We start from the raw sequence: 23,175 nt of genomic DNA on the forward strand, positions 1-23,175 counted from the left end.
ATAGAGAACACCTTTCCTTTTGCAATGGAGGTCAGCAAGTCATGGCACGGTGGAGGGAGGTGGAGGGCTTTAGAGAAAAACTGAAAAGGCCCAGGGCAGCAGGGAAAGCATGCTTGGACTTCGGGCTGGTATCCCAAGGAAAAGGGACAAAACAGAAAATGGTTAACTTTTCTGAGGACTCAAACCCTGCCAGCAGCTGCACAGAGGAGGGGCTCCCTGAAGGGATGAGCACGTTGTTATCTCATTAAGGAGACAATTAGCCTTTCTTCTAGAGCATGAGCCCTGGCCAGGTGAGTGACAGGCCGGGCTGGATTAAGTCTTGAAAGAAGATAATAGTTGGTGATGTTTTGGGTGGCTTATGAGTCCAGGTCTCCTCTCAGGGCCAGAGGAAGAACTTAGATCCTATTCTATTTTGAACAGGCAGAAGTAGCTTTATCTTAATAGGGCTTTGATTTAAAAATTAAGAAGGGGTTTCCCTTTCTGATGTTATCAGGGAAATAAGAGGTGGGATCCATCCTCAATGACCTCCAAGACAACTAACTGTTAATCCTTGTAACAAACAGCTAGGCATCAAACTAGGGCCTTGGACATGCCAGGTAGGCACTCCACCATCAAGCTATAACCCTAGACTTTGGTTTTAGGGTTTTGTTTTGTTAATTTGTTTAGTTTTAATATTTTTAACTGGTGAAGAGGAAGATTGTCTGTAAGGGCACATGTGTTCAGGTTAAGAGGGTAATTTGCACCGGGCATGGTGGAGGTAGAGGGAGGCAGATCTCTGTGAGTTGAAGGTCAGCCTGATCTACACAGTGAGTTCCAGGACAGGCAGGCCTGTTATACAGAGAAACCCTGTCTTGAAAAACAAACAAACGAAGAAAAAAGAGGACAGCTTGCGGGAGTCGGCTCTCTGCTCCTGCTATGTGGGTTCAGGGGACTGAGGGGCCAAATTCAGGTCATCAGGCATAGGGTCTTTATCCACTGAGTTCTCTCACTAGCTCTTGTTAGTTTGTGTACTTTATGTGTGTGTGCACGGGTGCACAGGTACATGCTGGTGTGTGTACATGTGTGTGTGTGTGCCGACGTGTACAGGTACATGGTGGTGTTCAAGGAAAACAGAAGAGTGTTTCAGATCTCTTGAAACTGGAATTACAGGTGGTTATGAACTGCCGTGTGGGTGCTGGGAACTGAACCTGGATCCTCTGCAAGAACGGCAAGCACTCTTAACCCCTCACTAGCCATCTCTCCAAGCCCTTTGGCTTTTTGTTTTTGTTTTTGAGACAGGCTGGCTTTAAACTCGTGATCCTCTGGTCTCATCCACCCCAGTGTTCAGATTACAGGTATATGTCCCCAAGGCCCACCATAAACAATATTTATTAAAGTTCTTTGGAGCTGACCATTCCTAGATGGTGTTTCTACTTCCTCTTAGCTGAACAGCATGAAAGCAGAATCTGTTCAACTTTGGGTCAGACCTTAGTTCACAGGAGCAGCTAGAGGCTGCCATTCGGGTTTCTCCCATATTTGCGTGTTTAAATCATCATTGCCTGGGTGGGGTTTGGTATGGTGTACAAATAGCAGGAAATGCCTGCCCTGCCCTGAGCCACTTCAACTATTATTTTTTATTTGTAAATGTGTATTTGTGTGTGGATGACATTTAAGTGGCCATCATCCACCATAATCAGAACAATTGTTAGACATTCATTAACATGAGACACCAGTACATCTGAGGCAGGATGGGTAGCATCCCCACCATGCTGGGCTGTTGTAAATATTGAATGTTATGAGGGTTAGGGATGTTGCTCTGCTGGTAGATCACTTGCCTACGATATGTGAATCCGTGGGTTCTGTGTCCAGCATCCAGGAAAAGGTATGCTGGAGCACAGCTGTGGTCCTGGCACTTGGGAGATGGAGGCAGAACTTTCAGAAATAAAGAATAAATACACTCTTTAAGAATTAAGAATAATTTTAATTGAAAATGTTTGTAACAGATAGTAATCCATACCTTAATTTATAAGCTTCCTCCATGGCCCTGTCAGAGAATTTCCAACATAGTCTTAGTCTGTTTGTTGTTGCTTTGACAAAATACTGGGAACTGAGGGAGGCAGGGAGTGTGAGTTATCTGGCCAGTGGATTTGGAGGCCAAGAAATTGAAGCTACAGCAGCCCTCAGCAAAGGTCTTCCTGCTATCTAAACACACAGAACCAGTCCTGAGGGGGGTGGGGCATGGCTCAGAAGTAGAATGTCTGCCCAGAATTCCCCAGTGAGGGGCTGGGCTTAGGGTGCTTGGAGAGAGGTGGAACACTTGCCTAGAATCTTCCAGTGAGGGATTGGGGTGTGGTTCAGTAGTACAGCACCTGCCTAGCATGTATGCTGTCTTGGATTCCATTCCCAGCACTGCTCCCCCCGCCCCCAGCAGTTTTCAGTCAGTGGGAAATACTTCCATTTCCATCAGTGGGTACATGTATCCTCCTGTCCAGATCCTAAAAGTAAGCAGCTGGAGTAAATAACAGTTCAGAACTCTGAACAGAATAAGGAGTCTCAGGTGTACTCTGATGATTCTACACCAGGGCTAATGAGACAGCCAGCTAAGTCAGCATCATGCCTCCAGGTCTGTGGGGCTCGGCATTATCCTGACATCCAATCTCAGATTAATTATCATCCTATGTATGGTGTCTACGCCAAACACGCCAAGTGCACAGCTCCCGGTGGTAGATGATTTGCGTGAACACAAGCTGTCCTCTGTTGTTGCCCCCTGCAAAGAGCAAGCAGAGTGTGAGAAAGCTGTTCCTTTTTTTTTTTTTTTTTAATTGTTTTACCCAAAGAGAAAATTCTGTGCCGTTTCCACACCAAACACTCACAGTGGGAACCAATTTCCAGCATACCAGCCCCACTGCTCCAGCCAATACAGCAAGGGAAGACGCAGCTTTGTTTTCTAGAAGGATCCCACCCAAGGCATCAAAACCAGCACAGCACAGCACAGCCTGGGTGCAGCACCAGGTCGCCAGCATGGGGACCACACATTCCAAGGGTGGTGACAGGCGGGGGGCACTCCCTGGCCGCCCTGAGCTGCCTTTCTACGGCTCCCTCCCCAGGAAATGGAGCGAGAATGTCTTCTTGGATAATGAGCTATTGACTTCCAAGATCCTGTCAGTGCTGAAGCCGCAGGCACAGGCAGAGCGGGGCTTCAGGACAGGTGACCTCCGCTACCCTGCCCACTTCCTCAGCACCAACTCTGTATTTGCCTCTGTTACAGCCTCCCTGAAGGAGCACCCCCGGACCACACTCCTGTCTGATGGCAGCAGCCCAGCTCCTTCCAGGAATGTCGGCATGACCGTCTCTCAGAAAGGGGGTCCCCAGCCAACACCGAGCCCAGCCGGTTCTGGGGTACGACCTGGGTAAGCTGGGAGGTTTCCCTCCTGCTAGTACGTGCACTCACCGGGCGTGGGAAAAGAAACTCCTTTACTTATGTCCTGTGGTTGATGACCCATTAACACATGCTTTCTGAATCCATGCTTTTAAAATGTATCATCTTCTTCTTCTTCATCATCATCTTCATCATCATCATCATCATCATCATCTTGTCAGAGCTTTGTCTTACAGTCCAGGCTGGCCTGGAACTCACAGTATAGCTAAAGATGACCTCGAACTTTTTTTTTAGGTTGCATTTACTTAGTTTGTGCATGTATGAGAGCATGTGGAGGTCAGAGGACAACTTTCAGAACTTGGTTCTCTCCTTCGACTGTCTGAGACCCAGGGACTGAACTCAGGTCATCGGTCTTGTTGACAAGCACCTTTACCAGCTGAGCCATCTCACTGGCCCAGTACATACATTTTCCTTTTGTAATACTAATGTATCCCTGATTATGTTCAGCCACAGGTAGAAGCAGTTTGCCTAACATGCTGGGTTGGCATCCCTAGACAGGGTCTTTTCCTGTCCCCGAGATATACTTATGACTTTATAGCTCAGTGTGTATGCCTAACAGGGCTTCACAGGATATCAAGATGGTCCTATCAATATAAAAGCCATGGCATAGCATGATGGTCATGTTCGCTGGCGAGTCTCTGGGGAAAGGAGTTGATTTTCTTTTCCCGCTATAAAAAGTCTCTTCTGCTTCACATTGCTGTGAGGCTGTGTCTCTCATAGTCCTTAGGAGGAACCCTGCGGTTGCCAGTAAAGGAAGTGCGTGTTACGCACTCCTGCACACAGATGTGTACTGAGACAGCTTACTGTGTCATCAGTAGTTGAGCAAGCACTCTGCCACTGAGCCACACCCCCAGCTGCTAGAATATTTTTACGTTTCCAGGAATATGAGCGAATAGCAGAATCTCCAGACTCTTCGCCAGCCTCCCCTCAGTACACACAACTGCCTCTACTGTGGGACCAGTACAGCACATTTTTACAGTTGAACCAGCAGCTGATATACAGAGCCAACCTAACCCAAGTCCACACTTCAGTTGGAAATCTAGACTTTCCCCTAATGTGGTCTCTCTGAGGACTCACTTAGAATTCCAAATTATGTCTCTGTGATTCTTTCTCTTCTTATCTCCTCCTCCTTTCCCCTCCTCCTCTTTCCCCCTCTTCAATGAGGGTGGGATCCATAGCCTTGAGCGTCCTGAGCAAGCACTCTAAATTTGAACTATATCCCTAGCCCAGTAGTCTCCTAATTTTTCATGATGATCTGTGACAAGTTAAAGTATTCTTCTCCAGTCATCTTATTAGGAGAAACATCTGACATATTCCAAGGAATAAATGCCTATTTTGTTGGGTTTTTTTTTGGGGGGGGGAGCAGGGTTGTTTGTTTGTATTGTATGTGTGTATGTCTGTGTAAATATGTGTGTGTGCACACTGCACTGTGCACACGTGGAGGTCCACAGACAGCATTGTGGAGTCAGTTCTTTCTATGTGGGTCCCAGGGATTGAACTCGAGTAGGCAGGCTTAGAAGCATCTTTACCCACAGAGCTACCTCACTGGCCCTAACTTCTTTCTTTCTTTTTTTTTTTCTTTTTGGTTTTTTGAGACAGGGTTTCTCTGTGTAGTTTTGGTGCCTGTTCTGCATCTCGCTCTATAGACCAGGCTGTCCTGGTCTGCCTCCCAAGTGCTGGGATTAAAAGGGTATGCCACCACTGCCCGGCTCTAATATCTTTTTGTGAAATAAACATTACAATCATTTCCACTTAGACCAGTCACTGGAGACATGGATGAAGCCGACTCCGTGTTTTTAAAATTGAAGCAGACGGCCGATGACTCCCTGTCACTCACATCCTCCAATGCTGAGTCTGTTTTCATAGAAGGTATGGTCAATCCTCTGTGTTCTCCTAGGGATGCCACCTGGTTCCCATCTCTACAGGGAAAGGCCAGAGGCTTCAGCATGTCCGTGAAGGGAACAGGAAGTGATAAGCACCAGCCTATCAACAACCTTCTGTCTTTTCCCCAGATCCTTATATTGCCTCCCTGAGGTGTGAGATTGAATCCGATGCCCATGAGTTTGAGGCTGAGTCCTGGAGCCTCTCTGTGGATTTAGCATATGCCAAGAAACAAAAGAAGGAGGTGGTAAAGAGACAGGATGTCCTGTATGGTAAGGTGCTGGATGCTTGTGCCACTATGCCAGCCCTCTCTTTAACTCTTCTCTTTCCATTCTTTTGTAAAAATGCATGTGAGTGCATGCATGCCTGCGTGGCAGGGCTCCACGTGGAGGCTAGACTACAACTTGGAAGAGTCAGTTCTCTCTGCCATATAGGACACAGAGATCCAATTCAGGTCATCAGGCTTGGCGGCAAACGTCTTTGTCCACAGAGCCATCTTACCAGTCCTGTTTTGTTTTTGAGATAGTCTCATAGCCTCAAACTCACCATGTAACCTTAGATAACCTTGAACTTCCTCCACCTCTGTACTTGGGGTTACAGGCATGTACCACCCCACCTGGTTTCTGCAGGACTGGGGATGACCCCAGGCCTTGGTGCATGCTAAGCAGGCACTCGACCAACTGAGCTACTTCCCAGCTCCATTATTTATTTATTTATTTTTTTCCCTAATTCTACCTAAGAGTCTGAGCTACTTAGCCAGCCTCTCCGGAGACCCTGTAATCTGCCCCACCTGCCACTCCCCCAGGGACAGCCCTACCTGTTGTACCAGGGAGGGCTTTGTTAACACAGGTCCCTGAGAACTAGCCTGGCCAAGTGCCCAGGGCTGACTCATTCTGACCTCGTTGGTGACTGTCTCCTTCTGTTTGGGCTGCTAGGACAGAATGCCATCAGCAGATTGGTGTTTAAACAGAAGCTTATTGCCCACTGAGTTCTAGAGACTGAGAAGTCCAAGATGGGTGCAGACTCAGAATTTGGTGTCTTAGATGGCACCTCCCTGCCTCGGCCTTCAAATCATTTGAGGAGCAGAAACCTCTTTTGTGTGTGTATTAACTTCAAATCCAAAGCACCTGCTAGCCACTGGTTGCATCTCTAACCTCCTTTAATTTATTATTTTTTTTTTACTGGTTTTTAATTTGAGGATTTCATACCTGAATACACTCTATTTATATAATTTTTATTCCTTCCTCTCCCCTCCAACTCCTCCTGTGCGCCACCAACCACATGCTCTCAAATTCATAACCTCTTCTCATGTACACATACATACATTTACGAATGTATATATCACGTACTATGTATGTGTGTATGTATGTGTAGCATTGCCCCTATGTACATGTATTTAGGGCTGACCCCTTAGGATTGGGATCTTAGCCCTGGTGTGGGGGAGGGGCTGAAATGGCTCTCCCTCCCTCAGGAACCATTGGCTACTTGTAGGCCTTCATCTAGGGGTGGAGCCCTGTGACACATGCCTCCACCTGTGTTGGTATGTGGTCTTTCAGATCTTGTGCAGATAGCCCTATTGTTGAGACTTCACAGGTGTAGCGTCCCTGTTCTGTCCAGAAGACCATCATGCAGCAGTTGGCCTGGTCCTCAGGCTTTCACAGTCCTTCTGCCTCTTCCATGGTGTTCCCTGAGCCGTGTGTGCACAACATGTGAAGTCACCAAGCTTAGGCAGCAAGTGCCCTTAATCCCTGAGCCATCTAGCCGGCCCAGGATCCTGCTCTATAACAATTTTCCCATCTGTGATGACTCCACTTACCTCACCTAATCACTTCCCAGAAGCTCGCCTTTTTTGTTAGTTTGTTTGGTTTTGTTTTTTAGGCAGAGTCTCTCGTGGTAGCCCAGGCTAGTCTCAAACTTGCCTTGTAACTGAGCAAAGTTGACCTGAAACTTTGATCCTCCTGCCTTACTGCCAGAGTTCTGGGGTGACAAGCCTGGTTTATGGGATGCTGGGGATGGGGTAGGAAACCCAAGTCTTTGTTCATGATAGGCAAGCACCCCTACAGCCATGCTCTTAATAACATGGAGGTTAAACTTTAACACGTGAAAAGACTGCAGACATCGGGTCTGTTGAGGTCTGTGTTTGATCACATACATGCAGAGACATGCAAGTTTCACCCCACCAAGGCCAGAAGTTACTCATCATGGCCTTCTTGACCTCAAGCATGGGGCTTCTGGGACATTGGCGTGCCACAGCTCATTCTTAAATACTTTTTTTCCAAGCTCCTTTGGCTTCAGACTCACATAGCAGCACTTCAGGGAGGGGACACCCCAAATTAAGAAAGGCTACAGGGCCAAGTGTGATGGGATATACCTGTTGTCGCTAAGGCAGGAGGTGTTTGAGCTTCGGAGCCAGCCTAGGCAACACAGTAAGTTTAGGAGGCAGTTGTGCCCCCACCCCCTAGCAGCACTGAAGTGGAGATGACCTTGAACTCCTGACATGACCACCTCAACCTTCCACACACTGGAACTTCAATAGTACAACGCTACATCCAGGTTTTTAGGGTGTTGAGGATGGACCCTGGAGCCTTATGCACACTAGGCAAACGCCCTCAACCTGCAGAGCTGCATCCATCCTCAGCCCCAAGACTATTTCTTCTTTCCTATTGTTTGTTTTGTTGTTGTTTGTGAAGTAGCTGAAGATAGAACCTAGGGCCCCCGAGCTCCCTATGCACTCATATACATAAATATATGTGTATACATGTACTGGGTGTGGCTACACAGAAAAAAGGTGTGTGTGTGTGTGTGTGTGTGAAGCAGACCTACAGCAGCTTTGAGGAGGAGGAGTACCCTGAGAACCAAGGTGAATCTTCCCATGCCTCTGTCCCCGCAGAGCTGATGCAGACAGAGGCGCACCATGTGCGCACACTCAAGATCATGCTGAAAGTCTACTCCAGGGCCCTGCGGGAGGAGCTGCAGTTCAGTGGCCAGGCAGTCAGCCGCCTGTTCCCGTGTGCTGATGACCTGTTGGAAATGCACAGCCACTTCCTCACCCGCCTCAAGGAGCGTCGCCAGGAGTTCCTGGAGGAGGGCAGTGACCGGAATTACATCATCCAAAAGATTGGGGATGTCCTGGTCCAGCAGGTAGGTGCTGTGACCAGGATGGGTCACACCCCTCTCCACCCTGTCTTCCTTCCTTCTGGTAAGGTGATGGCTCTGGTGTTATCTCATGCCTGCCATCCTAGAAGCACACAGTGCCAGCTCTTGTCCAGCCTGCCCGTGTCCTAGGAACACTTGAGGCTGGATTGGCAATCAAACACATCTAAATATTCTTCAGAATTACATTTTTGGCTAGGGAGTCGACCTCAGTTGATAGAACACTTGCCGGGCATGCACAAAGCCTTGAGTACCATCCCTCGTACCACATAGAACCTGGGCATGGTGGTTCCTGCCTATAATCCACTTGGGAGGATCAGGAGTTTATCATCCTCATCTGCATATCGAAGTGAAGTCCATCCTGGGGCTAGAGATCTTATCTCAAAAGTAAAAAAATTCTGATTTTGTTTCCTTGGTTGGTAATGTGTTGGGTTTTGTGGGCACAGGAGGAGGTTCGGGCAGGAACTCATGTAGCTCACCTGGCTTGAACTCTGAACTGATCCTCTTAACCTCCCTCCACTTCCTGAGTGCCGGGATTACCAGTGTTCTGATACACCAGTTTATGCAATGCTGGGGATTGTGGCCAGGATTTTGGGCATGCTAGACAGACACTTAACTGAGTCACATCTCCAGCCCCCAGCTGCTAGGGGATAGTATATGCATGGCAGTGCAGGTGCCTGTTGGGGCCAGAGGTTGATGTCAGGTGTCCTCCATCTTTACACACCCCCTTTTTTTTTTTTTTTTTTTTTTTTTAAGATAAACTATTATATGGGTGGTCGTGCATGTGACATGGTGTACTTGAGGAAGTCAGAGGACAACTTTCAGGAGTTGGTCCTCGACTCCCCCACCATGTGCCACCATGCCAGGCTGGGTCAGGGGCTTTGAATGAACCTGGAGCTCACTGTTTGGCTTGGTCAGCTGCCCAGTGAGCCCTGCATTCCTCCTGCCCCTGCCTCCAGGCACTGGGGTTACAGGCACATGCTGCCAGACCCAGCTTTTTAGGTGGGTGCTGAGGACCTAAGCTCGGGTCTTTATGCTTAAATGCTCCTACCACTGAGCCATTTCCCAGGGCCCAGTCTCTGATGACTACAAACATACTTTTGGGCCACAGCCATCCATTGTAGGGCTGCTTACTTCAGCTGATCCCTTCAGATCCCGGGACTGGATGGGCAGAGGGAGTGGGATCAAGAGTGTGAGGCCAGCCTCACAACCTAAGAAAACCCTGCACGAGAAAAGAAAGAAATCATTCCATGATAGTTGCAGAAAATGAATATGAAAGGGAAACTTTACTTTTAGGACTCACTTAATCTGTAGCAATAGAGTAGGCCACATGACAGTATGGACCGGAAGCACCTGGAGAGTGGGGACAGGCAGCACTCAAGACAGTTCTCTAACCTCCTTATGCTCGCACCGAGGCGCCAAGGAGGTGTCGCGAGGAAACGTTCAGGAAAAATGCAGTTCTTGGCATAAGCAGATGAACTGGATGGAAACATGCTCTGGCAGCATCCACGGCATTCACATTCCTTCCCATGTCAGTTCTCAGGGGAAACCGGAGAGAGAATGAAGGAGAAGTATGGTGTGTTCTGCAGCGGCCACAGCGACGCCGTCAGTCACTACAAGTTACTGCTGCAGCGGAGCAAGAAGTTTCAAAACCTAATCAAGGTGAACACCAAAGCCCTCTGTGTTCATGTGTGAGAGGGTGTGGCTCTGTGGACACACACATGTGCTGTGATGCCACGGCACATCTGTGGCAGGCAGAGGGATAACCTTGGGTATCCGTTCTTACCTCCTGCCTTGTTTGAGATGTCGACTCTATTGTTTGCCCCCTGGAGCCTCTGGGGATCCCCTGTTTCCTACCCCACCCCACTTCAATAGTACTGTGATTGCAGACATGCACCATATACCATACATGGCTTTATGTGGGTGCTAGGGATCCAAACGTAATTCCTCATGCTTGAGTGGCAAGCCCATGACCCACTGAGCCATATATCCCAGGGCCTTGTTTTGGTTTTTTGAGACAGAATCTTGCTATGTATCACAGGCTGGCTTCAAATTTGCAGATCCTCCTGCCTCAGCCTTCCAAGTTCTGGGGTTATGGGCTGTACCACCACTCCAGCCTCGCTCTTGTATTCATTCATTTGCTGACAGGGTCTTGGGGAGTCCATACTGACTATAAACTCTCTGTGTAGCAAAGGATGACCCTGAATTCCTGATCCTCCTGTCTCTGCCTCCCAAGTATTAGGGTGACCAGTTCATGTGTTGCTAGGGAGGGAGCCCAGGGTTTCATGCGTGCTTGACAGGCACACTACCAACTGAGCCGCATGCTACCAGTCCTTACTTCTGAGAGCAGTATATAGTTCTGGCTAGCCTCCAGCTAGAATTACAGGCATGTGCCATGACACCCAGCCATGTGAGTCCTTTAAGGCATTGTCCCACCCAGAGAACCGCCCTTCAGAGCTGTGCCAGCTTCTTCGAGTTCTGTGAGGTATGCGTTCTCTAGACCTTTGTCCTTTTGCTGGTCCCTGTGACTTTCTACAGGGCTGTTGGCAGCTTAGTGGGTGCTTGCTCTTGTCAAGCCTGATGACCTAAGTTTGGTACCAGTCCCCACATGATGGAGAGGACTGATTTGGAGAGTCATCCTCTAACCTCCACATGGGCACATAGACAAAACTAAGTAAATAGGTGTAAAAAATAAACAACAATAAAACACTAAAAAATAAAACAGGTGTGATACACACTTAATCATCTCAGCACTTAGGAGGTAGAGGCAGGAGGGTCAGGAGTTCAAAGTCATCCTCAGCTTCATGGAGAGTTAGAGACCAACATGGGCTACATGAGACCCTCTCTCAAAGGACAGAGGGGGAGAAAGAAGAGAGGAGGGAAGAATAGTGGGGGCAGAGGCAGTAATAGGGGAGATCTAATGAAACCTGTGCTCAGGGGCTCTTCAAAAGCTCCTCAGTGACACTCTGATGCTCTTAAGAAGTAGCTCTTTGGGTTAGGCCTGAGAATGTGGCTCAGTTAGAGTGTTTGCTTAGCACACACACAAGCCCTGGGTTCCATCCCAGCACCACATACCAGGTGTGTTGGGTGCAACACTAGGAAGGCAGAAGCAGGAGATTAGAGGTTCAAGGTCACCCTAAGCTACATAGAGAGGACAAGACTAGACTGGGCCACATACCACCCTACCTTAAAAAAAAAAGTAGCTGTTCACCTTTGCGGACACATTCCCAACTCATACAAGAGCAGCAGCCCCGGCATGTGCAGCATGCTCGAGAGTGCAGGGAACTGCTCTCAGGCCCACCAGGAAACAGGGTCAAGTGGCCACGTGGTTCTTAGTTAAAAGCTACATGTGTAAGTCACAGGTGATTTGGAACAAAGGTGGATACCCAGTCTAGTTCTAGAGGGTACTGGGACTCTAGCTGTCAGCCAGGATCGAGGATCAGAGTCTGTGTGTGTACAAATGTGAACACATACTGGATACCCAATTTGTGTTCCTCAAACTAGCCCATAACTGGTTCTCTCTTCCTTTCTTGTTAGTTTCTTTTCTTCTGTTTTTCTTTTTTGTTTGTTTTAAAGCAGTTTCTAATGTAGCCCAGGTTATCTATCCTTGAACTCACTATGTAGCCTCAGACTCAAGATCCTCCTGCCTCAGCCTCCCTGACACATACACACCACCACCCCACCCCACCCCCGTTAGGATTATAGGCAAGCCGCACCAAACCTGGCTTAAGTCCTTTTTAACAGAGCTTACTGAGTTCCCACACACTTGTGACCTTTCCATATTTAGAAGGTAATCCCTGTTTTGGCCTCATAGAAGAAAGAAAAGGTCACAGCAAGGTGACAGGGTAGGAGCCCCTGGCCTGAGACTGATGTGGCAGGAAGCTAGCCGCCCAGTTCTGCAACCTCCACTTCTTGGGAGGCTGAAGTGGAGATGTCTCTCCAAACCTGCACTGTCTCAAAAGTACAAAAAAAGCGAGGGCTGGGGAGATGGCTTAGTGGGTCTTGGTGCTTGATGCTCAACCCAGAGTTGGGAGTTTGGACCCGGGGCCCTGTAACCAGCCTTGCATTCAGCACATGCCTGAGCTCTGTTTGGGGGTTGCAGGAAGATAAGAGAATCATTGAAGGTTTCTGGCTTCCAGCCTTGACAAGAAAACAGAAACTTCAGGTTCAAGGAGAGACCCTGCTTCAAAGGGTCAGGACATGGTAGCACAGGTAAGGCCAGCCTGATCTGCATAGTGAGACACTACATATGAAAAGGGGGGGTTAGGTGAAGAGTCATGCTGGGACACCTGGTGCCCCCCCTGGTTTTTGAACACATACAGACCCCCAAATAGGAACAGTTACCAAACCATGTGTCTGTCTGTCTGTCTTGAGATAGAGCCTAGTGATAGTATTTGTTCATCATGCCTGAGGCCCTGGGTTCAACCACAGATACACAGGGGTGGGGATGGTGAAGGAAGGAGGGAGGGAAGACAGGAGAGCCAGGTGTGATTGCACTTGGGAGGCAGAGGCTGGCAGATCTCTGAGTTCCAGGACAGCCAGGGTCACATGGAGAGACCCTGTTTCAAAAACACTCAAAAATAAAAGAAGAAGAGAGAAAGAGAAATTAAAACAAGCTATTTCAGCCGGGCGGCGGTGGCGCACACTTTTAATCCCAGCACTCGGGAGGCAGAGGCAGGCGGATCTCTGGGAGTTCAAGGCCAGCCTGGTCTGCAAAACGAGTTCCAGGAAAAAGGCGCAAAGCTACACAGAGAAACCCTGTCTCGAAAAACCAAACAAAACAAACCAAGCTATTTCTTTCCCATTTCACAGAAAATCGGCAGCTTTTCCATTGTACGACGGCTGGGAGTTCAGGAGTGCATCCTTCTGGTCACACAGCGCATAACCAAGTACCCAGTACTGGTGGAGCGCATCATCCAGAACACAGAAGGTGGGAGCACACTCTGCTACACTCATGGGTCGGGGTGGGTGGCTGTCTCAATCCACCTGCTCTTGAGTTTATCAGTGGACTGGCCAAGTTCCCTCTTATAATCCACTAGACTGGGTGCCAGGCAGTTAGCCCATAAAGACAGGAGCTGGGTGAACCTTTGTCTTTAGCAAAGGCTGGGCCATGGCAGGTCCCAGGTCAGTATCTGTAAACTAGACATGAACCAGATGAAAACAAGATGATTCCTAGGTTATTAAGAAATAATTTCTGGATGCTGGGCCGTGGTGGCACATGCCTTTAATCCCAGCACTCGGGAGGCAGAGCCAGGCGGATCTCTGTGAGTTCAAGGCCAGCGTGGGCTACAGAATGAGTTTCAGGAAAGGCGCCAAAGCTACACAGAGAAATTGTCTCAAAAAATTTTAAAAAAAAGAAAAGAAAGAAAAATTATTTCTGGACTAGAGAGATGGCCTAGCCATTTGAGAGCACAGCTGTTCTTCCAGAGGACCTGGGCTTGAGTCCTAGCACCCACATGGTATCTCACAACCATACATAACATTAGTTTCAGGGGACTCTTATGCACTCATCTGTCCTCCACAGGCACTATATTTATGGTGCACCAACATACATACAACAAAATACCTACACATGTAAAATAAAATTTAAAAATAAAAAAAGAAATGACCTTTGAATATATGGCCAGGGCAAGATCTGAGCTGGGTGCAGTGGGCATAGGTGTTCTCCAAGCACTTGGAGGCCTAGCATTGTAAAACACTTTTCCTGGGGAAACATTAGCAGATGTCTACTCATCCTAGATAGAGATTGGGAATTGACAACAGTCCAGTGTAACCTGCCATCAAAGTACAACTTGATGAACCAATGGTTTTATTGCGGTTACAAAGAGTATGGATAAATAATTACTTATAGGAGTGGGGCAACTTGAAGGCAGCTGAGTCACCAAAAGCTGCCACAGCATGGGTTAGGACTCAAACAAGCTGGAACCCTGGATCTCTCTGCAGGCAGCTAAACAAATTGGAGTGTGTCCTTGCCTCAGCAGTCCTTATTGCTTTCCTAATCTTAGACCTGCTATATGAGTGGTGAGTTTCAGGGACTTCCTGAGACTTGTGAGTTGTTTACTTCCTGAGTCTTAACAACTTCCCTCCAGGATAGGATGTTTCAATTCAGAGGAAATTGCTACACAACAGGTAGGCAGGAAGATCTACATGTTCTGCACTAGCCTAGGCTACATTATGAGACCCTAATTCAAAAGTCAAAACAGAAAGAAAAAAAAGGATGACACATTGATAGCCATAGAGAACACAGTAGAAAGGTCATGTAGCATGCCAGGTGCTGGTGGGGCCCTGGCACAATGACCACCCCCTCATATCTCTGGTAGGTTTGGGCCATGAGAAAAGAGCAAGTTTCTCTACTGTGTCCTTCAGGAGTTAGGGCCTTCTGTTGATTGAGTCAGGAAGTGGAAGGAGGCATTTAATGAAGAGCTAAAGGACTTGGGGGAATCTGTCTATAGTAATGGTAGGGTGACTGTGTTGTACTGGGTAGTTTGTGTCATTTGAACCACCACATCCTAACTTCTGCATTTGAGCAAAAGCTAAACTCTAAGCCAAGCATGGTGGCAAGAGGAGGAGGCAGGAGGATCTCCTGCAACTTTGAGGCCAGTCTGATCCACACTGAATTGTAGGCTAGCCAGGGCTACAGAACCAGACCTTTTTTGAACAACAACAAAAAAAGCCAAGGCCGGGTGTAGTGGCACACTCTTTTAGTCCCTGCCCTTGAAGCAGAGGCAGGCAGATCTTTGTGAGTTCCTGGACAGCCAGGGTATGTGAAGAGACCCTGCCCTGCCTCAAAAACAAAACAAAACTACCCAAGTGTGGTATTGCAGGCCTGTAATCCTAGCACCTGGGAGGTAGGGGGCAGGAGCATCAGGAGTTCAAGGTCATTCTCTAGGAAGTTTGAGAACAACCTGAGCTACATGAGATCCTGTCTCAAAAAATACTGCAAAGAGAAACAAACTGAGTTCATTAAACTCTGGGCTATTATTAATTTTGAAGAACCATTTTCATCCCAGAAATGACAGTTGGCAGAGTTCTGAAAAGGCCTCTCAGCAGTGGCCCTAGGGAATATACCCACAGGTCCCATCCAGATGCAGCACATCCACTTCTGCTGTGTTTGTGAGCATGGGCACAGAGACAGTGTTGCCTCTGCTTCTGTGTGGCAGCTGGCACTGAGGACTACAAAGACCTGACCCAGGCCCTGAGCCTCATCAAAGACATCATCTCACAAGTGGATGCCAAAGTCAGTGAGTACGAGAAGGACCAGCGCCTCCGGGAGATCGCGGGCAAGGTGGACTTGAAGTCGTCCAGCAAGCTCAAGAACGGGCTCACCTTCCGCAAAGAGGACATGCTGCAGCGCCAGCTCCAGCTGGAAGGCACCTTGTGCTGGAAGTCCGCGTCAGGGCGCTTGAAAGGTAATGTCTGCCCCTGGCCGCCTCTGGGGGGTTTCCCGTTGGCTCCACGCGATACAGCCTTGGAGTTCTGGTTGCTGTGTTAGAGGGGTGGGCACCATCTTGGGGTGGTGGGCTCTGTCTTGGATTGATAGTCCAACTTGAATTGGCACCAAGCTGAGTGACAGGGAACAAGATCAAGCTTGTAACCCTTGAATGTTTTCACGTTGAACCAGTGGACTACAGAGAACTGGCTGGAGGGAGAGTTGAATGTAGTCGAGCATGAGAAACGGCTCTTCCAGAGAGCGGGTGTAGGTCCGTTGTTAGGTGCTTGCCTAACGTGCATGACGTCCTGGTTTCCATCCACAGCACCAGGTCAACTTGAGTGTAGTGACAGTCAGCTCTAGGGAAGCAGAAGCAGACGGCTTGGGCATTCAGGGTCATCCTCAGCTACAGAGCACATTGGAGGCCAGAGTAGGATGCATGAAACCCTGCTTCAAACAAAGAAAAGAAGGAGGCTCCCTCAAGCATTAGTCTATGTGCCCCCCATGACACTCGTGTGCAAAAGTCTCACTGTGAGAGACGTTCACACAGCCGTACAGGGGTAAGGTACCAGGCGGGACTGGGACTCAAGGGGGCTGAGGCCAGCCCTGCCTGCATCCTTGCAGCAGGATACAAGATATGACCTGGACAGAAAGAGAAGTCCATTTCAATGAAGAAACCACCCGAGGCTGGAAGGACGGCTCAGTGGGCCAGGTGCTTGCCTGAGTTTATCCCAGCCAGGCATGGTGAGACATGCCTGTGACCCGAGCCAGAAACCCCGTCTAAAAAATCGGGAAGAGGGCTGGCAAGACGGCTCACTGCTCTGGTGTTCGTTGCCAAGGCTGACAACCTGAGTTAGGTGCCTGCGTGCAACCCACATGTGGAAGAATAGAACCAACTTTCACAACTTGTCCCCCAACCTCCACATACACACCAGTGCATGCACACACCTTTCCTTTCCCAGCCCATTTCCCCTGCATGCCATACACACACATTAAAAAAAAAAAAAAAAAAAAAAAAATCAGGGAGTGATCAAGGAAGACACCCTATATCAAACCCTAGTGCATGCATAGGCCCACCCACACAAATAAGTGCACATATGAACATATATACACATGCACAGGTGTATCCACACAAATGTGAGTGCACATGCATGAACATATATATATACACACACACACACACACACACATCACACATGTACCCATATACACAAAATGAATAGTAACGATAATAAATGAGGGGCTGGAAAGATGGTACAACCTTTAAGCATACCTGCTGCTCTTATAAAGGACTTTAAATCGGTTCCCAGAACCCACATCGGGCAGCTTACAACTGTCTGTGACTCCAGCTCCAGGGAAGGATCCAGCACCTCTAGGCACTGTGAGCACACGCACACACACGCGCACACACACACACACAAAAACACACACACACACACACACATATTTAAAAATAAATCCTTAAGCCAGGCAGTGGTGGTACACACCTTTAAGGCAGAGGCAGGCAGATCTCTGAGGTCGAGGCCAGGCTGGTCTACAGAGTGAGTTCCAGGACAGCCAGGGCTGCACAGAGAAACCAAGAAGAAAAAAAGAATACTGAACTGAATGCCACGTGGAGCTCTAGCTTGAGTTCTGACCTTCTGAGTGGGATTGCCTCTGGCATTCATTGACACTGAATCTCAAAACTCAGGGACTTTGTGGAAAGGGGTGAGTTAGAATGGGAACTTCCAGGAACAAGAGGCTGACGCAGGGGCTGGAGAGATGATGACTCAGGTTAAGAGCACTGGCTGCTCTTCCAGAGGACCCAGGTTCGATTCCCAGCACCCACATGGCAGCTCACAACTGTCTGTAACCCCAGTTCCAGGGGACTTGACACCCTCACACAGACATACACGCAGGCAAAACACCAATGCACATAAAAGTAGATAAATCTTTTTAAAAGAAAAAGAGGCTGAGGCATCGTGGTGTTAAGCCCTCTTGAACCCTTTTGGGTGTGTGACCTCTAAGACACTCCCCATGTGCTGGTCTCTGCAGATGTCCTCGCTGTCCTGTTGACTGATGTGCTTTTGCTGCTGCAAGAAAAGGATCAGAAATACGTCTTTGCCTCTGTGGTATGTGTCTAACGTCTTCACAGGTTCTGCTTGCTGGGACTGTGTGGTGGTGGGCCCATGGAGGGGGATGTCCGAGACAAGACATGGAGGGAAACACAGATAGGAAAACATACTGAGAGTCACCCTGTCTCATGTCCTTCCAGACGGAATAGAATGAAGAGAGAATGAGAACCTGTCTTGCTCCCTGGTGTGGCTCTGGTCCTCATTGAAAGGTCTCAGGTGGGAGGGTCTCAGGGGGGACACTGAGGTCAGTTGTCCTTGGGTAAGAAGTTTATTTTAAACAATTAGTAATGCTATAAGCAGATGGCAGCATGGAAGGGCTCTAAACAGTTACGGCTCACAAGGCAGAATAGGGACCATTCTTTTTGGTTTGTTTGTTTGAGACAGGGTTTCTCTGTGTAGCTTTGCGACTTTCCTGGAACTCACTTTGTAGACCAGGCTGGCCTCGAGGATCTGCCTCCCGAGTGCTGGGATTACAGGTGTGCGCCACCACCGCCCGGCCGGACCATTCTTTATAGGTATAAGGAGAGAGGAGGGTTCACATAAGGTGTCTCTGATCTCTGGGTGGCAGAGAGAAGAGACAGAATTCCAGGGTAGGAATACGCTACTCTGAGGAGGTGAGAGCCGTGAGGAGCGGAACATCTCGTTGAGGCGTGAGAACGTACTTGGGAAATGGCATCTCTCATTCTCCGGGAGTGGCACCCGGGGAGTCTTTACTGACTCGGAGACAGGTGCCTGTCTCTTCCCGTAACAGCTAGGATGCCAACATCTGCTCTGAGGATGGAGATGGAGAGGGCTGCAGGCGGGCATAACTTGAGCAGTGTCTGGTCCAGGGATAAGTACCTTCCTTCCTGGAGTGCCCAAGGAGCCGTTACAGATTCACACACACATTCTCTATACTGGAGTGCAGAGAGCTGGCCTATAGCAATGAGGCTTGGGGAAGAGGGAAGGGCTGCTGCCTGATTAGCCCCTCGCCCGTTATCCAAAATTCCTTGGTCTTCCTAGCTGCCCAACATCCCTGGGTATTCACAGGCCCCGGGGTCTGGCCAAAAGAACCTTACCCTGGTGTGTGGATGTCAAACATACTGGTCTGGCAAATGACAAAAGGCCTCTGCTCTGGAGGTCTGTAGAGAAGGAGATGGGGCAGGGTGCAGAAGGAAGGAATCTAAACTGAGTTTACACGGCACACTAATAAAACCCCCAATTGGGATCTGCACCGTTTACATAGACAAAGGACAAAGGAGACCCATGGGTTCCACATCATGACTCTCTGCTGTGTAGTCCCTGTGTAAGCATGGCGAGTGACCATGCTCTCCACGGGGTGGGCATCAGAAAAATGAAAGAGACTGGTAAAGGGCGTGAGGAAAGGTGGCCCAGAGGGAAGGAATGGGGTGTGGGACCCCAAAACACCTGTGATTTCAGTGCTAAGTGTTAGCTCGGGACTGATGGGGGTGACGTGAAAATCAAAGAGGTTCCCAAGCTCTGCAGAAGCAGATTGTCCTGTAATCAGAGTGAAGGACAGCAGTCTCTGCAGGGGTGGAGATGCGGCCAAGGCCAGGGGCAGAAAGGGGGCCCTAGAGGCGGAAGTCTTGATCTAACAGCACCTCAGGAATTCCCCGTCCCCTGTCACCCTGCCCCATCTTTCCGTAAACTGGGTCAGACTGTTTTGTCACAACAGCTGCCCCCCACTTTGACCCAGCACACCTCTGTCTCACACAAGGCGTAGATGTCGCTGTGTTAGCGGTGTGCCCCACCCCACTGTCGGAGACTTTGGGGCATTAACAGACTTGAGCCAGTTGCGTCCAAAGCTTTCGGGAAACACGCAGACACCATCATCTTCATAGACCCTCTTGTCCTCCTGCCCCCCTTTATGATTTCTCCAGATGCTGTCACGGGCGAGACACAAAGTAACCTGCCTTAGTCTCCAGAAATGCAGGAACAAGACAACACAGTCACCCAATGTTAATGTGTCCCTTACGCAGAAAAGCACACACTCAACAAGAAAAGTTGGGCTTACACACACTTGTCATCTCAGGGTTTGTAAATCCAGGGCCTCATATAGCCCAGGTTGGCCTGGAACTCCTGTTTAGCTGAGGCCAGCCTTGAACTTCTGAACTTCCTACCTCCAAGCCTCAAGTGTTAGGGTGACAGGCCTGTGACTCCCCACCTCACCCAGTCTTACAGTCCTATAAGGATACCAATTCTATTGGGTTGGACCACTAGAAAGACAAATCTTGTTTAACATGATTATATCTTTAAAGGCCCTGTCTCTACACACCATCACTTTTTGAGGTACTTGGGCTTAGAACCTCAGTATATGAATTATAAGAGGGCCTGGACAATTTAACTCACAATACTACTTGAGATGGCCCTTTTGGGGGGCCAGCAGGTGGCTCCGTGGGTAAAGATGCTTGCTGCCAAGCTTGATGACTCAAGTTCAATACCCAGAACCCACATGGTAGAAAGAAAACCAGCTCCCACAAGTTGTCTCTGATCTCCATAGGTGCACCATGCATGCATGTGCACACACGGGCCATGTCCACACACACACACACACACACACACAAAATGTTAAAAAAATATATTAGTAACCAAGAAGAGATATGCCTTTTGCTGGGCATGGTGCTATACACCTGAAATCCCAATACTTGGGAAGCTGAGGCAGGATCACTGTAAGCTGTGGCCAGCAGGGTTTCACGGTGAGCTCAAGAACCCAAAAAGCATTACAAAGAATATCAAGATATCAGTTAAATAGTCTCCAATTAGTAAAATGTTTCTGCAGCCTGGGCTACCAAGTGAGTCCCAGGAAAGGTGCAAAGCTACACAGAGAAACCCTGTCTCGAAAAACCAAAAAAAAAGTTTCTGCTTTGTGCTAGCATGGCAATTCACTCCCCAGAACCCACATGACAAAGTAGGGTGTGGTGGCACACACTTGTACCCTGCACGCTGGGGAGGCAGATCCCTGGGGCTCACTGGCCACCTGCCTAGCCTGCTTGGTGAACTTCTGGCCAATGAGAAACCACGCACCCCAAGGAACAACAGCGAGATCACCATCTGCCTTCCACATGAATGCATATATACACTGGGAGTGGGGGCAGGGTCCAGGGTTGTTTGGATATAGCAGGACAACAGTTAAGTTTCTGTTGCCTTCCCCCGTGCAGGACGCAAAACCACCCGTCATCTCTCTGCAAAAGCTCATTGTGAGAGAGGTGGCCAACGAGGAGAAGGCCATGTTCCTCATCAGCGCCTCCATGCAAGGGCCAGAGATGTATGAGATCTACACCAGTTCCAAAGAAGACAGGAACACCTGGATGGCCCACATACGCCGAGCCGTGGAGAGGTGAGCCCAGGCTCTCCTGCCGCCTCAGGCAGGCTCTTCCTGCCCTGTTCATGCTCTTGGGATTGATAAGCTAGTCTCTTCTGACTTTGACCTCCCAAACGGATTCCTTCATTGGTTGGTTAGTTTGTAGTATCATATTGAGAAACAATCTCATGCAGCCCAGGCTGGCCTCCGACTTACTGGGTAGCTAAGGATGACCCTTGTTATCCTCCTGCCTTCACCCACTGTATGCGGTGTCAGGGATGGAACCCAAGCCTCATGAGTGCTAAGTGAGAGCACCCTACCAACCTAGCCACCCAGTCCCATGAGGAGACTACTTCTCATAATCTGTTCCTGCTCCTTCTAATAATGGCCAACCTGTCACAGTGCTAAAAATGCCTGGATATCTCTGTATAAGGTGCATGAGGGGGGCCAGGCAGTTCCAAACTGGACCTTTATTTTGGGCCGCTCAGATAAACAGTTTGAGGCCAGCCTTGTTGGAGAAGGTTGTAATAGCCTGCCTGTCTTTGTTGCTGGGGCTGAGCGCTCTCCAGATCCCAGCCCAGTGCCTGTTCTCTTCCACTGCCTGAAAGAGTCTGGCTGACAGGTGGCTGTGGAAAGCAGTCCAGCCTCCAGCTGCAGCCAGCCTCCTGCTCCACACTCCCATCACACTCGGTAGCTTCCATGCTGAGTGGTCTACAGCCTCCAGGGTCAGTCAGTCATCTGCAAGTGAGCTGTCCACGGACAGACACCCCCTCCCTGTCGCAGCTGGGCACTTGAAACCTGTACATGAGGGGCTGGAGAGATGGCTCAGTGGTCAACAGTGTTCACTGCTTTTGCAGAGGACCTGAGTTAAGTTCCTAGCACCCACGTAGTATAGCTCACAACTGCCTGTAATTCCAGTTCAGGAGATCCGTTGCCTTTTTCTGGCCCCCACTACCTACACATACATGGCACGTGCACATGCATACAATAAATCAAATGTATCAATATTTTTTTAAAAGTGCAAGAAGTGGAATTTGGTAGTGCACACCTATACCCGCCCCCCACACTGGGAATCTGAGGCAGGAAGATCACAAGTTCTCCTGGTTAAGCCCTGACCCTTCAAGACCCTTTGTGTGTTGGCTCGCTCCCTCCTCTTCCTCCAAGCTAAGCCCCTCATCAAAACAGAGTATAGGACCTAGGGCTGTGGTAAGCATGCACCAAGCCCTCAGTGCAAGCCTCAGCACCATATAAACTGGTTGTGTGGTGCATGCCTGCAATCCCAGGACTTGATGTAGTAGAGGCAGGAGGATCAGAAATTCAAGGTCATCCTTGGCCAGAGTACATTCAGGTCTAGCCTGTGATGCATGATGCCTTGTTGGTTGTTTTTGTTTGTTTATTTAAAAAACAAGCCAGGTGGTGGTGTCACACGCCTGTAATCCCAGCACTCGGGAGGCAGAGGCAGGGGGATCTCTGTGAGTTCGAGGCCAGCCTGTTCTACAAAGTGAGTTCCAGGAAAGGCGCAAAGATACATAGAAAAACCCTGTCTTGAAAAACCAAAAAAAAAAAAAAAACAAAAAAAAAACCAGCAGTAATGGTACACGCCTTTAATCCCAGCACTCAGGAGACAGAAGCAAGTGGATCTCTGAGTTCTAGGATAGCCTGGTCTACAGAGGGAGTTCCAGGACAGCCAGGGCTACACAGAGAAACCCTGTCTTGAAAAACAAACAACAAAACTCAGTGGTGCAGGAGGGGATGTAGGTCGGTGGAAGGCCTTTCACAGCTAACACAGGCCCTGGCTCAATAATCCTTTTATAATTACATTTCTTTCTTTCTTTTTTTTTTTTTTTTTTAAGATTTATTTATTTATTTATTATGTATA

The 23,175-nt window shown here is 48.8% G+C and overlaps 1 protein-coding gene across 1 annotated transcript in view; it reads left to right on the top strand.

Moving 5' to 3' along the window:
* Arhgef18 (Rho/Rac guanine nucleotide exchange factor 18) overlaps positions 1-23,175 on the top strand; it is a 95,869-nt gene that overhangs the window by 61,714 nt on the left and 10,980 nt on the right. Inside the window, 9 exon segments of the mRNA XM_036166482.1 lie at positions 3,248-3,389; positions 5,175-5,287; positions 5,431-5,571; positions 8,190-8,440; positions 9,989-10,114; positions 13,265-13,382; positions 15,613-15,861; positions 17,916-17,992; positions 21,154-21,332. Of these exon segments, the coding sequence (XP_036022375.1) occupies positions 3,248-3,389; positions 5,175-5,287; positions 5,431-5,571; positions 8,190-8,440; positions 9,989-10,114; positions 13,265-13,382; positions 15,613-15,861; positions 17,916-17,992; positions 21,154-21,332 (1,396 nt within the window).

This window comes from Onychomys torridus, chromosome 17, assembly GCF_903995425.1.
Source record: "Onychomys torridus chromosome 17, mOncTor1.1, whole genome shotgun sequence".
In the NCBI taxonomy this organism is placed as follows: Eukaryota; Metazoa; Chordata; class Mammalia; order Rodentia; family Cricetidae; genus Onychomys; species Onychomys torridus.